Raw genomic sequence first — 18,033 nt, 5'->3', positions numbered from 1 at the left:
AATGGAGGGACAGTAGGGCCCACTCTGTGCAAGGCCATCGTCAGACTGGTGGGTAGGTTTTACATGAGCGGGAGTCTGAATGAGTGTGCATTCCACCATTACACATTTTCTACTGCCTTGTCTCATGTTGCCTTGGCCTTCTGTCTTCTAAAATTCACAGTTACCCAAGACAACAGTACTTTTCATTCAGATTGATTTGGCTTTACACCTGCTGAAGCACTCGCTATATAGGAATTTACTAGATGACAATTTTTCTTCCATTGTTTAGGTTCAAGGAACCAGGGACATACACTCAAAGAACAAAATCAAAACATGTACATATATGTAAAGGGGTACACATGCCCAAAAGTGAGCCAAATAAGGAATTACATCCATCTATGAAAGGAAGCTACTTAAGTAAACAAAAGAATAAACTCCAGAACAATGATGAAATGGTTAGTACATGCAGCCGTGTTTCCCTGAGTGAGCTCTGGGTTTGTAAAGATTAAAAGTATTCTGGTGAAAAATGGCTTTGTAAGTTAGATACTACAGTTAGAAAATCTATTTACAGGAAAATTAACTAGAAACTAGGTCTTAGACCAAGTGAAGAGCACAGGCAAATACTATCATTTACACAACAAAGGGATCTCCATGCAGATGTTGAAACTAAGAGCACCATTAGGTAAAAACACTTGAAGACAGAACAAAACAAAACAAAACACTCCCACCTCACCCCCCCACCCCCTATACGTAGCAATATGTGGTGTGGGGAGAAACGCTTGACTAGCTGGTAAACTGTACAATGCCATTTTTGTGGTCTTGAGAATTACTCAAGATAATGGTTTGCTGATACAACTAAAACAAATTCTTCGTAATAAATTTTTATGTACGTACTTAAAAGCAATCATTTATTGAGTACATATTATATTATAATGTATGCCAGGCATTATAGTGGATACTTTAGATAACAATAATTTAATCAGTCCTCACAAAGTCCTGATGGGCATATTTTTCAGAAGGTTTAAGAAACTTGTACAGGCACACACAAAGAAAAAGTGACATAAGTTAAAAATTCAACAATTTTGACTGCAAAGCTTCTCCCCGTACCTCACAGATGCCCCCAAGTGGTAAGAGGTGGGAATATCACTCTTTTAACATGTGCTGACAGGTTCTTCAATTTTTTAGCAAGGCAGCATTAAAAAAATTTGAAAGGCAAGAAATTTTTTCATGAATTAAAAGCAAAATATTCTTAAAGATAGAAAAATCTATTCTTAAAGATGTTCTTTCCTTGGGAATGTCCAACACAATGTCATGTTTATAGAAGATTCTCCATAAATGTTTAGTAAGTGGAAGCAAAGAAATGTGTTAATAATATGACCTAAGAAAAAATAGGGAATTGAAGCAACTTTTTCAAAATTGGTCTATTTGGTATAACTACAGTTGATCCTCATGGCAATTCTTGGGAATGGGCAGATAAAATTTCTCCCATTCTAGAGAAAGTAACTTTTTTGAAGACTTATAACTAGTAGCTAGAAGAATTATTTGTTCTTTTCATAATACCATAGTGTTTCTGGACAAGAGAAAGCACTTCGTGTTATTAATTGTATTAATATTAATAATGAATTAATATTAGTTATACAAAATAAGTGTTTTAATTCATATCAACAAAACAAGGCTATATAACAAAACAATGAAAATATTGATATACAGACATTTCTAGGTAGTTATTGTGCCTTTAATATAAAATCGCCATTTTCTACAGGAAAGAAAATAAGAAAATGTTTATATGCTTGCACACATATGGGGGATTCTAAGTTTGAGATTTGGTTTAAAATTTTTTCATTAAAAAATTTTTTTCATTTTTTTTTTACCCCAGGAAAGAAAATGATAAATATTGGAAATAAGACGTTAGATTATTAGAAAATTCTTCTATGACAATTATGATTTTGGTTTAAAGAAAAACATATACATTTTTAAAAGTAATATAATTCAAAACTGAAAGTTCATTGTTTTTTGGTGGCCATGCTCTTACTGTTGAAGTTAAAGTTTATTTTCATGGGTTTAGGTCAGTAGAGCATTTGGGTTATAATCTCTTATGTTGGGAAAAAGAGTTCAAAGCATTTTATTTTGGTTGTTTTTGTTGCCCACATTTTCCTTTATTCCAAAACAACCTGTTCACCTGTTCTAGGGCTGTTTCTCAGTGTTTTCAAATAACCAGAAGATGGCAGTATTTCAGAATCTTCCACATCACTTTTTTTTAATTATTTTTAATTTTTAAAGTAGCTTTAGATTACATAATGTTACATTTTTAAAAAAGGATCCCCATATACCCCTCTCCCTTAACAGGGAGTGAACACACTGTCGGTTACTCCCAAATTCAAGCCCCCATCCCCCTTACCTTCCAACTACAAAACGCTACCCCAAATTAAGAAGACAAAGCATTAAATTCAGTGTTTATCATTTCCATGGTCTCTGGCCTCACTGTCCCTAGAACTCTGAAGTGAATTTGAACCAGTTGGTCTGACTCTCTTACCTGAATCTACTAGAACTAGTCAATCAGCTCACTTCTAAGGGACAAATAAATTCTCCATGTATCCAGCTCTTCCGTAGTCCCTCCTGTGACTCACTTAGATCTTGAGAAAAAAAAGAAATGAACCAAAAAACTTGGGTTTGAAATCTGACTGCCATTTTTTGACCATAAACAATTTAATTAACCATCCTCAGTCAGGATGGTTATAAAAATATGCCCTTCTCAGTCTCCAAGATCTTTTCTAGTTTCAAGAGCCCATAATTCTAACAACCTTTCCAGCACTCTTGCCAACATCAGTCATGCTCCAAATACTCCCCTAACTGGTTCAAATTCATTCACATTGTGGCAAAAGTGATTGGAGAATTTTACTATGCAAAATATGTTAGCCAGTATAAAAAATTAGAGGATAGACTAAAACCAAACTCTCAGAGCAAAATGATGGAGAGTTTTCAATGTAAAAATATTACTCCTAGGAAAGTATTTCTATTATGAGAAGTCCAGTAAAAATAGCCATCAGGCTGTCAGGATCTTGGCCATGGTGGCTTTGGGAGGAAAAGTAAGAAATGTGAGACCACCTAGAAAAAGGACTGGGATAACCTGGCAGTGAGGTTGGTCTCCAGGGACGGAGGAAGAAGACAAGATTAGAAGAGACCTACCAGCTAGATCAGTTCCCTTTAAAGAGCTTCCCAGAAGGCCACTCCATGTTTTCCACTTCCATGGCATTGGCCACCCTATCTGCAAGGAGGCTGGGAAATACAGGCACACTGCTGCTTCGAAGGGATCGGAATTCTTTTAATAAGGATACGGGGGAGAGAGATAGAAATTAGCAGACTGTACTGCACTGATCTGGGAGAGGATCTGAACTCAGATCTGGGAGAGATAGCAGGTAAGCTGTGATACTGTTGTTCTGGGTCATGGATCTGTTAAAAGCATGATCCAAGAGGGATAGCTGGTAAGGATTCAGCAGATCACAAGAGTCCCCCTCAATGGACTGAGCAAAGGGACATCAGGAAATGATGTTTAAATCAAGAAACTAAGACAAGGGAAACGGACTTTGGCCCAGTGGTTAGGGCGTCCATCTACCATATGGGAGGTCCACGGTTCAAACCCCGGGCCTCCTTGACCCGTGTGGAGCTGGCCATGCACAGCGCTGATGCGCGCAAGGAGTGCCGTGCCACGCAAGGGTGTCCCCCGTGTGGGGGAGCCCCACGCGCAAGGAGTGCGCCCGTGAGGAAGCCACCCAGCGTGAAAAGAAAGAGCAGCCTGCCCAGGAATGGCGCCGCCCACACTTCCCGTGCCGCTGATGACAACAGAAGCAGACAAAGAAACAAGACGCAGCAAATAGACACCAAGAACAGACAACCAGGGGAGGGGGGGGGGGAATTAAATAAATAAATCTTTAAAAAAAAAAAAGAAACTAAGACAAAAGCACAGTCATACACAGAAAGTTAGACTTAGAGGATGACACATCAGGAGCAACGAGGAGCAAGACAGGGGTGATGGGGGACGGAGCTGAATTCTAGACTCAGCTGCTGGAGAGGAGGAGGTACGTAATCTGCCTGCCTTAGTCTAGATGGGCTCATTAACTCTGGTGGAGCTGATCCTGCAGTTTCAAACCACCAGCAACTGTGGTTCAGTAGAGCAAAGACTAATAAAAAGTATTCTGAGATTTCCTTTAATTGAACACATACTGTCTGAACAGATATGTTCAGTGTTACTCAAAATGAGGCAATGCTCAACACCAAAATCAAACAAGATGAAACAAGACTGCTTTTCTAAGCACAAGCCCCCATTCTGGTCCTTCCGGTTCCCCCAGACTGCCTATCAGTCTCTGGGACAAAATGCTCTTCAACCAAACACTTGCTAACCTCTTGTGCCAGCCAAGTTCTGCTTCTAGTTGCTTCAAGAAGCCTGGGCTCTCCCTAATCCAGGGGTTCTTAACCTTGTTTGTTCCACGGACCCCTTAGCCGGTCAGATGAAAGCCAGGAACCCCTTACTAAGCCCACACTATACTGTTATTTAATAAATATATCACACCTGCACCAACACGTCCCCACAAGAATGTCTTTTTGAATTTCAAGCGAAGCTCACAGACCCCTAGTTAAGCACGCCTGCTTCTCTTGCCTTGCATGAGCAGCATGGCTTCTTTGCAAACAGGTGAGTCCAAATGGGGAGGCAGGCTTTTGCAGTGAACCAGAAAGGACTTTTAGGAACGTTAATCTCAGCCCTTCCTAATTGTTCTCAGTGCACAGTACACGAGATGGAAATGATGAAGATGGTATGCCACAGTTTCCAGGAGCATTTGGAAGAAATTGAACAGCATCTTACAGGACAGCAGACACTCCTTGCCAGGGACATGTCAGAGGAGGAAAGGTAATTATCTAAGGGAGCTATAAAAGTAAGTACCAGCCCACACACCTGGAGCAACGTGAGGTAATCAGGTCACGACAGCTGAGCACCAGGGAGCAGGGCTAATGAGAAACCCGCCAGGTTCTCCTGTGCTTCCATGTGCTTGTTTTCACTTTCTCAGTGGGAGTCTGCGAGCGCCATTCACTAGATAGCAGCACTTAGCCTTCAGTCCGGGGATATTTGGGAGGTCAGAAGAGGGGCAGTCAGCTGGGAGGAGGGGGATTGCCAGCAGGGCATCTTTAATCAGCGTGAATGGGACTCAGGCAAATGCAAATGTGGAAGGATAGTAGAAGTTTGAAAAGCTGCATTATTTTCACATAAATTAAAAATATCTTTCCCAAAAGTGGATTAGTGGTTGCCTGGGGCTGGGGGTGGGAATAGGGATTAACTCCAATGAGCACAAGGCATCTTAGTGGGGTGATGGAGTGTTCTCATACTGGATGGTGGTGATGGCTGCACAATTCAGGAAATTTACTTAAAATCACTGAATTGCACTCTTAAGGGAATTGTATGATATGTAAATTATACCCCAATAAAGTTGTTTAAAAAAGAAAAACTGTCCTAGTACCATACCTGTGCTTGAAACGGATTCAAATGGAAAAGGCGATTTGCTCTTTCAGGAAATTTCAAAGGCGTGACCTACATTATGAGAGGGACGCTGGAAGACTGCACCTGGGGAGGATTGTGAAATTGCCTTGTTCTCTATTATTGACCTGCAGGGAGGAAGCACGGCAACTGCAGACCTTACGGGAGGCCCTGCGACAGCAGGTGGCGGAGCTGGAGTTTCAGTTAGGAGACCGTGCACAGCAAATCAGAGAAGGGATTCTGTTGGTATGGAGTGATGGGGTGTGGAGTTTGCCAGTATCCTGCCCATAAATTAGAGAAACCTACATGTGCAAGTCATTTTAGGTGCTGGGATTATGCACCAGTTCTTGGTATGCTGGACCCGGAAGGAACCTTGGAGAGTGCAGGGTCCTCATTTTAAGTATAAAGACACTGAAGACCAGAGCAGTGCTTTAGTTTGCCTAAGGCCACACAGCCAGCTGACAGCATTCCAGGACTAGAACTTAGGTCACCTAACTCCCATGACAATCCTTTTTATCTGTCCCAGGAATAAGGCGTAACCATTATTCAGCCTGTTTTCCTAATGAAAACACAAACACAGGTCCGATGAGGCTTATCTTTTGAATTAATACGTGCTAAATCACTACCAGAATCTGCTGCTAGTTCAAAGGCCACTCCAGGGAACCCACCATCACATGAATGCCTCTCCCACAGTCTGAGTTAGCTGGTGAAAACAGGATGGATTATGTTGTGGTAGTTGTATGGTACAAACAGGATATGTTGTCCCCTTGTTTTGTTCTTGTTTTCCTTTTAGCAGCTTGACCTCCTCATGGGGGATTCGCCTGAACTCTACGCAAATCTGCACCAGTATAACTGGACCGAAGGAAAAATTGGCCAGACTTCATGTGCTACAGCCCAGATGCACCCAGCCATGGCCGCCAGGGCAGCCTTTCCTCCTGCTGATGGGCAGCAGGCTCCCGGCTCAGGTGTGGTCCACTGCGCTGCCCCAGAGAGCAGAATCAGGACGTCTCCTCCCTCACCAGCTCAGGCAGAGTCAGGTCCAGCCTCTTTGTCAAATTGTCTAATTTGTGAAAAGGATAAAAAAAAAAAGTGTTCCATTAGATGAGAGTGGACTTGATGACCTTCCTGCGAATGTAAGAGCAGGTTCTAGCCCTAACAAGGAAATCTAAAGTTGACCCAGTAGAGCCCCTTTATTTCTCAAGGAGAAGTGTCAGTGAACATTTCCTCAGCTTTTTTTAGCTATTCTACTTAATGGTTAAAACTGAGCAGAGTAGATTTCAACACTCCTTCAAGACAGGATAACTATTGTGTGCGCAGGAATTCTCTGGTGACCACAGGAGACACGGTCTCTGCCCTGGAGGAACTTACAGGCTGGTGGGGGAGGCAGAATGTAAACACAGGAATACATTTACAATTTTATAACTGAACATGCTTTGAAGGCAATAACAGGATTTTATGAACAAGAGCGCAGCAGGAAGTCTGACCAAGATCAGGTTGGGTATCACGGAGGGGAAGAGCCCAGTTGAGGAAGTGGACAAGAGGGTCGAGACCTCAGAGAAACCAGACTGTCCAAAAGCCCGAGTCAGCCAGGCCAGCAGAGGTAACGAGGGAGCAGCTACAAAGTCCAGGGAATTCTTCCAGTGATGGAGACAGAGCTGTGAACAAGATAGAATTTCTCCTAATGAAGACTTGGGTGGAGAGTGGGAGAGCGAGAGAAGGGGAAAAAATTAACAAGAAACACATCAATAAGATAATTCCAGATACTGACAAATGCCATGGAGAGGTCACTATGGTAATAGGCTGGAGAGTGACACGGGATGGCGGAGGCACTAGTTTAGCTGCTGAGGAAGGCGGGCTGAAGGGAAGGTAGCTGAATAAGACCTGAATGCAGGAGGGGGAAGCCAGGCGACGTTCCGGGGAAAGAACGTTTAAGCAGGAGGAATAGAAAGTTTAAAGGCCCCGTGACAGTGAAGCAGCCTGCATCTCTGGATACAGTGAGTGAGGGGTCTGAAAGAAGTGGGCAGGGCCGACCCGCGGCTGTGGCCAGCAAGCTGAGTCCCCAGTTATTTTTCCAATGGCTATGGAGAGCTATTATGGGTCTTAAGCAAGATTGTCCCATGATCTGATTTATACTTAACGAATCTCCCAGCTGCAGGGAGGCTCATGCACCCGTGGGTGCCTCCAGTGAGGCCGGCTTAGAGTCAGGAGGCTGTTGCTCCCATCCCTGACCTGAGAAACATAAATGCGCCAAGTTGATTCCATGCAGCTGAGAAAGGCTGGTGATGCCTCTGGGCCAGGGAAAATGCAGGGAGGTGCCCTCAAAGGCCAACCCCACTGGCAGTCTCAGAGAACAAGAGGAATTCTAAGGCCTACTGGGGAATACATGAAGAAATAGTCAGAAAAGCAATGGAGAAACTAACGCCAGAAGGATGTTTATAATTTGTATAAGAAGATGGGCCAGCAGTGATCACATCCCAGGAAGGAAATTAGGAAGCTCCTTCTTTAGAAACTGCGCCCCACCAGACCCATCTGATAGCGTATTTTCAGTCTCCACCCCCTTGATTTTCACACCCTTCGGCTTCAGTGAGCCCTCCCAGCCCTCCCACCCATCCCTGTTCCCTCCCCTGACTACGCTTGCTCAGAGCATGGCATCCCCGTTCCATCCTTCCACATTCATGTTCTCTCCACAGGCATCTTTCCCCACCCTGTTCCCTCCTCTGTCCAGAATTCCAGTCCAGCATTTCCTACTGTCCACAAGATATTCTCCCCTGAAGTCCTTGCCTTTTTGTCTCACTCAGGATCTAAATCTGATCTCATCACTTCCCCAAATCCATCCATTTCCTGACCCTCTTCCTGTCAATGGCACTGCCACTCTTGCCCTGCAGACTCAGAACCACGAATCTGCCTCATCCCCTCATTCTCCTTTCATCCTGTTTTCTCAGAGTCAGTCAATTACCTAATCATACATCATTGCCAAGTCTCCTGCCACACTTTAGTTCCCAGGAGTAGAACCAATTCCCTGGTGATGGCAAAACTGAGGAACCTCCTCACCACCTCCAGCTCCTTCTCTCTGAGCTACAAGGGCCTTGGCCAAATCAGGCACCACTTGCATCTTTTTTCCCTGACTGAGGATGAGTCCCCAGGGAGTACTTTCAGGATATCCCAGAGAATTAGGGAGAAATCACAGAAATACTTCCCAGGGCAATCTTGCACCAGAAAAGGCTCCGTGCCCTGGAATTATCATGCCCCTCTCTTCATTTCCTACTGCCCTGTTACCTTTGTTACATCCCTATTTTAGCTCCTGGATCATAGCTCAGCTTCCTGGCACAACGCAGCTCCTGATGTATTGTATTTTCTCCTGAGTCCCTTTCCTCTTTCTTCAAATCTTTGCCTGAATCAGACTTCAACTGCTAGTTCTTCTCTCTAGACTTGAGCCTACCTGTGATTTCTGCCTAAATCTCAGGGACTATCTGCTTTCCTAGCCTTGTCTCCATTCTGTCCTTATATGAAACTTAAATCTTATTCCCCTAAACTCATGCTTTCCTGTGAAATATCTCTTTAATAAGTTCTAAGTCAGACCCCATCCCCTGCAGAGACTTCCTTTGATGATCTCTGGCCAAAGGGATCCCTATTTTCGTGGAACTTCCATAGCAATTTGCACCTTTATTAAAACACTTATAACCTACTGCTGTGTGTTTATGTTAGTTGTATAGGTCCTATCTTCTTCACTTCTCTTAAAATGACTTAGGGGTTGTGTAGCAACTATGTGGATCAAAAGGCAGTGAGACTATGTGCATCAAAAGGCAGGCTCCCTCCCACCTTTACTATGTATGAGCTTGAGCACATCCTCTCTTTATTCCGGTTTCTTCCTCTGTTAAATAAGAATGAGAAAAACAACAGGATTGTTGGGCAAAATAAATCATGTGCAGTGTTTATCCCAGTGCTCATCATACAGTAGCCACTCGATGAATATTGGCTATTATTACAAGCACAAATACCAAGAGCTCAATAAATGCAAGCTTATTCTTTTCTGCCTTCTGTTGAACAGTACTCAGAATGTTAACAAATGCTTAATGTAAAAATGAGATGGGAACAAGCTTGGCAGTCTCAGGAGACAGTGGAGGGAAAGATCTGATTAGGGATGAGATAACAGTTTGGGCTGTAGAAGGAACAAAGTTGGATAAATAATGGGGCTTGATGGCTTTGACAGTGAGGCAGATGATTTCAGATATGGTACGGGAGGAAAAACGTAGCATTTAGAATCCCCAAGGATCTCCCAACATTCAGTGGTACTTCCTGGTTTATTCTCCCAACTCTCCAACAAAGAGCATGGAAGAGGAACCGAGAGGCTGGTCCACACCACTCAGAACCTTTACTGTCTTTAGTCCATGGTGAACAGCCAATGCTGTTTCCAAATATAGTTTGTAGTTCATGTACTTTTTGTTCAGGATGTGAGAACCCTAGAAACCAAGACCCACATAGTGGTCTGGATGGTTAGTCTACCCAGTGGTCCTCAATCCTGGCTGCAGTTTAGACTGACTAGAGAGTACAAAAAAAACAATGATACCAAGGCCCCACCCATTAAATTCAGTAAGAATCACCAAGGGTGGGGTCCAGGTATCAAACAAATTTTAAAGGCCCCCTCCTCCCCAGGTTATTTTCATGTGCAGGTAGAGTTGAAAATTATTTTTCTAGATGAAGTGCCTAATTTACAATTCAATTTTTCCTGTACTTTATTCTAACAACCCTTTTGTTTCTCTTTCTTTTTTTTTTTTTTTTTCTTTTTTCCAGCTAAAGACGCCTTTCAAGAATTCATTTGTTAGTGAAAATCACTGAATGACAAACTGGGGATACAGTAGAAAGAAGAAATGACATGTGGACTTTATTTTTGTTTTTACAGTTTTGACTTCTTCTTTGCTTATCAGTCCCAATCTTTCATCTTTATTCATAGAGGAAGAATGAAACAGATGACTTTGCTGTGGAAAACGGGAAAGGTCTCTGTTTTTCCTTTCCTCCCAACGGGTCTATTCCACATTTGACAAGCTCAATTAAATATACATATTTGATTAGGTAGGTCAGGTTAAGGGTTCCTTGTTTTCTCAAGGCTAACAATTCCTTCCCTTGTAGAGTAAGTATGTATAAAATAGCCAATTACAAAAATTTTGGAAATAGGAATAGACTTTCAAATGTATCTAGATGTTTCACTGTTAGAACACAGCTGAAGCACTCTAAGAAGGTAGGCAATTAACAAGTTTCCTTTATAGGTGGAAACATTAAAAGATCAGAAAGTAGGTGTTTGGACTAGTATTTACAGCACATGAGGAAAATCTAAGACAAGAACTCAGATAATACAAGTACTCTAATCTTTTTATATCCCCTACCTTTTTTTCTGCCACATTTTCCATAAATAAGTTGCAAAAACTCATGCATATATCATAATATGTTTCACTCCAACTCTACTTAAAACATCTTAAATCATTATGCATATGGTTTCCAAAATAGAGATTGGATTATGTTTGTAATCTGGTCTATTACTGGGTGTGATTGAGTTATGGTTAGGGCTTTGATTGGGCCATGTCATTAGGGCATCAAGTCCCCACCCCTTGGTGGCAAAGGACAGAGTTGGGGCTTTTGATGCAAGAGTTTCTGATGTTGGAGTTTGATGCTGCAGCCTTAAGCTGGAGCCCTGGGAAGTAAGCACACAGAGGAAAGGAAAGCAAGCCCCAGGAAGAGAGGAACCCTGAGCCCAGAGAGAAGCAAGACTCTGGAAGGGAGGAACCCAGGAAGCCTGAACCCTCGCAGATGTTGGCAGCCATCTGGCTCCAACATGTGAAAATAGACTTTGGTGAGGGAAGTAGCTTATGCTTTATGGCCTGATAACTGTAAACTCCTACCCCAAATAAATACCCTTTATAAAAACCAACCAATTTCTGGTATTTTATGTCAGCACCCCTTTGGCTGACTAAAACAGAATTTGGTACCAAGGAGTGGGAAAGTGCTTTCGCAATTACCAAAATGCTGGAACGGTTTTATAAATGGGTAAGGGGTATTTTTTGGAGGAATTGTGAAATGATTAATGGAAAGGCCTAGATCACTTTGTTGATAAAAATATGCATGCTAAAGAGACTTTTTATGATCCCTTAGAAGTAAATGGGGAAGGGGATTTGGCCCAACAGATAGAGTGTCCACTTACCACCTACCATACCACCTCCTGACCCATGCAGTGAGCTGGCCCACATGCAGTGCTGTTGTGCTCAAGGAGTGCCCTGCCACGCAGGGGTGTCCCCTATGTAAGGGAGCCCCACGCGCAAGGAGTGCGCCCGGTAAGGAGAGCCGCCCCACACGAAAAAAGTGCAGCCTGCCCAGGAATGGCGCCACACACAGGGAGAGCTGATGCAGCAAGAAGACGCAACTAAACGAGACACAGATTCCGGGTGCCGCTGACAAGAATACAGTGGACACAAAAGAATACACAGCGAATGGACACACAGAGCAGACAACTAGGGGCGGGGGAGGGAAGGGGAGAGAAATAAATCTTTTTTTTTTTAAAAGTAAATGAAGCTATTACTGGAAACTGAAGGAAAGGCAATACATGTTTTAAAGTTGCAGAGAATTTAGCAAGATTAACTCCTGGTGTTTCATAGAAGGCAGAATTTGAAAATGGTGAGCCTGGGCATTTAGCTGAAGAAATTTCCAAAGTAAAACTGGAGAATGCGGCTTGGCTTCTGCTTGCAGCTTATAGCAAAATGCTATATGAGAGAGATATGCTGAGGACTTAACTGTCAGGCACAAAGAAAACAGCAATTGATTCTGGAAATTACAAGCCTCTGGAAATCAAGCTCCCAGATGAAAATGTCCCATGGGAGGACTTAACTAAACTTGGAAGTTGTAAATGAGGATTGAAGATGTATATCTCAGAAAGACTTGTGGAAAGCCTTACTATCTGATGGCTTGGACCCCTGCTTCTTGCATGCTAAACCAACAGACTTTTTGAAAGAGCTGTATGAACAAAACCACTGTCAGCTTGGACTAAAATGGACATGGAAAGGAGAGATTGAAGGAGAAACAGCCTTAAAAGGAAAACCATGGAAGCTGAGATCTGGAATTAAGACTTCACCTTGGGCCAAGAGAGAAACACCATCCATGTGTACAGAGAGAGTGAGTTTGCACCAGCAGTTGAAGAGGGAGGACATTCCCACCCGATGTTCTGGGAGAGTTTTGCTGCCCCAGGGTACAGAGAGGGTGGCGCACATTCCCCAAGGATTATGGTGGTTAAGCTCAGGACCCCACAGGTCTGAGAGGGGTGGACCTGTCCCCCATGGATTAGGGAAGGGAAGGTGGCCTCTCGTTGCTCTGAGAGGGTTGAGCCTGTATACCAAATGTCAGGGAAGGCCAGGTGGTCAACTTGTTGCTCTGAGTTGAGCCTGTTTGCCAAAGGTTAGGGGGAATGTTGTCTTCATATCACTGTACTAGGGGGGTTAAGACTCTAACTCAAAGATTGGGTAAGGTGTGGCAATCACCCCAACACTCTTTTAGGGTGAGATTTGGAGCTTGGTCAAGACCCAGATGCTTGATGAGGGTGGAACCCAGAAAATGGCCATAGGGTAAGCATGTGGAAAGAGTGGGTTCCCATAAGGCACCGAGATATAGAAACCATCATCTTAAGATTGACTCTCAGACTGAAATCAAATGAAGGATTCCCTGCAGGTTTACTGAACTGTAGAGAACCTGTGACATCTGTTTCCCTCTCAATTTCTCCTTATTTTAATGAAAATGTTTATTCTTTGTCCATTTGTGTACTGGAAACAGATAAATTGTTTTGTAAATTTCAGAGGTCTATAGCAGACAGGACTTTGCCCCAAGAGAAATTATTTCTTTAAATTGATTTTGATATGATTTAGTACTTGCATTGTTACTGATTTAAGGTTTTTTCAAATATTCTAATGTCTTTTTGGAATTCAGAAGGTGGAGTGTAGTGGTTTGATATGGTTATGAATTCCAAAAATAGAAATTGGATTATGTTTGTAATCTGGTCTATTACTGGGCATGATTGAGTTATGATTAGGACTTTGATTGGGCTACATCATTAGGGTACTCAAGTCCCCATCCCTTGGTGGGTGGGGACTCACAGGTAAAAGACATGGCAAAAGACAGAGTTGGAGCTTTTGATACAAGGGGTTTTGGTGTTGGAGTTTTGATGTTGGAGTTTGATGCTGAAGCCTTAAGCTGGAGCCCCAGGAAGTAAGCACACAGAGGAAAGAAAAGCAAGTCCCAGGAAAAGAGGAACCTTGAGCCCAGAGAGAAGCAAGACCCTGGAAGAGAGGAACCCAGGAAGCCTGAACCCTTGCAGACATTGGCAGCCATCTGGTTCCAACACGTGAAAATAGACTTTGCTGAGGGAAGTAACTTATGCTTTATGGCCTGATATCTGTAAACGCCTACCCCAAATAAATATCCTTTATAAAAACCAACTAATTTCTGGTATTTTGCATCAGCACCCCTTTGGCTGACTAATACAGAAGAATGTCAAAGCATTTTCTGCAGTTACCCAGCAAGACAAATGCCTCTCCCCCTCCCCCCCAAGGCCTTCAGGCATGCCTTACTGGCCTGTGATCTTATTTCAAAGTGATATACAAATAATGCCCATGCCAAACACTATACATCTCTTGCTCTCAAAAGCAGACTCATAACAAAGCTATATTAGACTTGGAACCCTCCTCCCTGCCTCCACCCTGCAACCAATAACCTAGTTTCAGGCTAAATAAGATTCCATTTTGGAATTCAGACTTATTATTTCTTACCTGAGTTGCTTCTACACAAAACAAATGGAAATGAAGCTTTTGTGGTTATTATTTCCTACGATCAAACTGGATAAAATGGACTGACTATGCAAGTCACTATTTGCTTGTATAAAAATAGAAGTCTTTTACATGTGACAAATTTTTACCTCATTTAAGCCTCATAACACCAAGAAAAGTGTTCCATATCTGAACAGTGAACAAGCTAAGATACAGAGAGATTGACCTACACAGATACACACCGAGTCATGCAGTTTGTTATTAACAAAAAGCAACTGAGCTCTGGAGTAAGAAGGGATCAACTCCAATACCTACTATTTATATAGGCTTGGCAAAACTAGTTAACCTCCCTGTGCTTCTGCGTCATCATCTGTAAAATGACACAGTTAATACATATAAAACCTTTTAGATCAAGCCTGGGACATAGCTTAGGGCTCAGTAAATGGTAGTGTTAATGATGACTAGGATGACAATGATGATGATAATGAGTAGATGACATTTATTGAATATCTACCTACAGTCAAGATATTGGGCATTATCACATACTTTACAAAAATCTTGAGAGGCAGGAAATAATCTAGACACACACACACAAGCTCAAAGAAACTGTAAATTGTCCAAAGCCCAGTGACTAGTAAATGCTTGAGTTCAACCTCTGACTTCCTGTTTTGCTACAGCTATAGTTTGCCATGATGTCTTTGCCAAGCCCTGGACTTACATGGAGCCCACTTACTGGCTCATACCATCCAGAGTAGCCTTGCTTCTATCTCTATTACACAGTAGGCTTTCGCAGAGATCTTCCTTTAAGGAAAAAGTTTCATTGCTGTAGAAACATTGAAAAGCACTGCCCTGTGTTAATCTAATCTAGCTCTTGGGGACAGATAGGGGTTTTGAATGCTTCCATACATGGAGATGACTTCCACCAGCAGGAATCTACCATCCTAGTAACTCTTGGCTTGCTGCCACTTGCACAACTTCCATGCTCTAAGAGTAATGCCAAGAGTCCCTCTGCGGTCCCTGAATGATCATGTAGGGAATCTTATTGTTCTATTATCAAGTCCTAAGATCCTGCCTTCTTTTTCCTCTTATCCATTGACCTTATTCAAACTGAGCATATTCAGGAAAATTCAGACCACGCATTTGAAAATGGAGGAGATAATGGCAGTAAATATTTGTGGCTAAGCTAATAACATAACAAACCCTTGGTTTTTGAAACCAAACTCAAAGCTGCAGTTGTTTAATTTACATGAAAAAGAAAAAAAGTGAAAAATCCAATTAACCGATCTTTTACAAATTTAGACATCAGGAAGGGAGCGATTTGGCCTCTTCAGCACAGATCTTTACCCTGTATTAATTTCATTCTATCCAGGTTCCATGGCAGTATGCAAAGACAAAAACTTTGAACAGAGAAGACCGATTTGAGAAGCGATACTTGGAAACTCAAGGCATATTTTCCTTGGTTTTGATTATGAATAAGTGAAGACCCAGTTTACATGATGGAGACAAAGAGATAAAGCCTTGAAGGCTGCCCTGAATCACATTTGCACAGGCCGTGTAGATTTGTGTAATGAAATTCACTTTATAGCCCTGAGAAATCTTCTTCAGAAAAAGTGTCCCATTAGCTCTTGTATATTTAACAGATATGCCCTAACATGGATTTTTGTTTGCAGAGCTAGAGTTTGTTTTTGTTTTCATTTTTTTTTCAAAAGGAAATAATTCTATTAAAGAGGGGGGAAAATTCAAAAGACTATCTAATGACATGAGAAGCTAGTCTATTGTAATTGTTTTTTCTTTGTTGAGAAAGTAATCAATTTCTGTTGTATAATGCAAGTCAAAACTAGGATTTTTATGAAGAAGCTAAAGAATAAAAGTAGTTTCCCTTTGAGAAGAAAATGTTGCAATGTTCCCATGTGGGATGGTGGGTTGCAATCTGATTTTAAATTTTAATTTGAACAATGAAAAGTAATTTACAGGGATTGTAAATCACTAAGAAAAGATGTCAAATTCCCTTTCTTGAAAATTGAAAGTCAATGTAAGTCCAAAATATGAACTTCCCTTTCCTAAACCAGCCTCTAATAGTACAATTTAAAAAACATCAATGGACCTGAAGGTTGGTATGGGGTGCTCCCTCTATGAATCTCCCTCTATATCCCCAATTAAGGAAAGAAAAAATCTTCCACATTAACAATGACTTAAAATCTCAAGAATCAAATTGAAGAATTTTTCCTTTTGGAAATTTGCAAGAACTAAATGTCACCCAATACTTGTAATACTCTCTAATACTCAGAGAACACACTTCTCTTATTCACCAGGGAAAATGGAAGTAAAAGAAAGTATTTCCTAAACACACCTACAATTTCTTCATCCCCATTGTCAATTAATATTTGATTATTCACTAATGACAATGTACCAGAGTCACAGGACATCTAAATTTTCCTTTTTTTAAAACAAATAATTTGGGGGCGGACTTTACAAGTGTTTCGTTATGTCCAGCATTTTCTCTCCCAAACATCAAGTATTTATATATTTTTTAATATATTATTTGTGTCTAGTTCATATTTTCTGAATTCTTCTATGGATATGGATAGGCACTTGTCAAGTACATTTGCTTTGTTAGCAATTCTTATTAATAAAATGAAGGTTTTTCTATATTGTGTTACTCACTGACATATTTTTACAAAACTGTTGCCAACAGTTGATGACACTTTGCCAGTGATGCATTGGAGGGGTAGATGCCGTGAACTGGTCAGCACTATTGCTCTCCTTCCTGCCCTGTCCCATCCCTTGTTTTATCTCTTCCATAGAGCCCCAAGTTTCACCAACTCCTCTGTCTTCTCTTTTGTCCTCAGTGAAGACTTCAGAGCGAGGTAGCTCAGGGGGTAGACTAGGATATTTGTCCAGTGTTTGGTCATTGTATGTGTATGCTTTCGTATTTTGTTTTAGAAAACAACTCCCTACAATCCATTTAATCCAAATAAATGTAGAGTCAAGGGTCATACATTTCCTTTATATGAAAACTCTACTAAAATAGAAATCTTTTTGAAATTTAGAAAGGTAATAGGTTTGCTTTCTTGTAGCCGGTTGTTCTGTTCTCTGAAAAGTTGTAGATTACAAAAATACTTTCTGTGCCCTTGTGCAAAAAATTTAAGTTATTTAATATCATAGCAGAAACTTCCAATTCTATCTTATTTACCTTTGTATATTTTACAACAGGGCCTTGCTTACGGTCACTTCTCTATAAATATGTATTGAAATAAACAGCTTTCCTTTGTATAAAACAAAGATTTGAGATTTCTTTTATGCTTATTCTGAGATATATTCATACACATATGTAAAGGCTTAGTCTAATACATCTTGTAATATTCCCTTTATATAAGGACCCACAATTGAAATACCTCTCAAATCAGTATAAGAAATGATAGAGTATTTTTGAGCAACTGATATATTGCTTTTGAAAATTGGTTGTGTTCCTCCCCATGTTTTTGTAGTTGCTTTTGTTTATTTAGTTTTTTTGGTCTGGTTAGGGAAATCAGAGACTATTTTGCAGTCCATTTCTAGTGACTGTGCATAAAATTAGAAAAACTGTTTGAACAACGATTACTTCTGGCTTTATCTCCTTTCCCTATCCTTATTTTCCTATTATTCCCATTTCCTGATCTTTTTGTGTCATGATGAATTTCATGTTTCTTTCTGTAAACCACCTCAAATCTCTTGGACTAAATATTAAGCCCA

The 18,033-nt window shown here is 41.3% G+C and overlaps 1 protein-coding gene across 29 annotated transcripts in view; it reads left to right on the top strand.

The window, feature by feature from the left end:
- The window catches only part of ITPRID1 (ITPR interacting domain containing 1), a 159,491-nt gene extending 141,908 nt beyond the window's left edge, over positions 1-17,583 (top strand). For 8 of the 29 annotated variants that reach the window (XM_071215099.1, XM_071215098.1, XM_012527093.4 and 5 more), the window contains 4 exons: positions 4,755-4,882; positions 5,638-5,749; positions 6,300-6,468; positions 10,295-13,974. In XM_071215099.1, coding sequence (XP_071071200.1) covers positions 4,755-4,882; positions 5,638-5,749; positions 6,300-6,468; positions 10,295-10,326 — 441 coding nt within the window. In that variant the 3' untranslated portion in view covers positions 10,327-13,974. Of the gene's footprint in view, positions 1-4,754; positions 4,883-5,637; positions 5,750-6,296; positions 6,469-10,294; positions 13,975-15,670 lie in introns of those variants that run through there. The other 21 variants (XM_071215097.1, XM_004463304.5, XM_058296810.2 and 18 more) reach the window with 5 other exon arrangements.
- Positions 17,584-18,033: the final 450 nt, after the last annotated feature.

Source organism: Dasypus novemcinctus, chromosome 5, assembly GCF_030445035.2.
Source record: "Dasypus novemcinctus isolate mDasNov1 chromosome 5, mDasNov1.1.hap2, whole genome shotgun sequence".
Classification (NCBI taxonomy): Eukaryota; Metazoa; Chordata; class Mammalia; order Cingulata; family Dasypodidae; genus Dasypus; species Dasypus novemcinctus.
The sequence above is the reverse complement of the archived record's forward strand: the minus strand, read 5'-3'. Positions and strand labels throughout refer to the sequence as shown.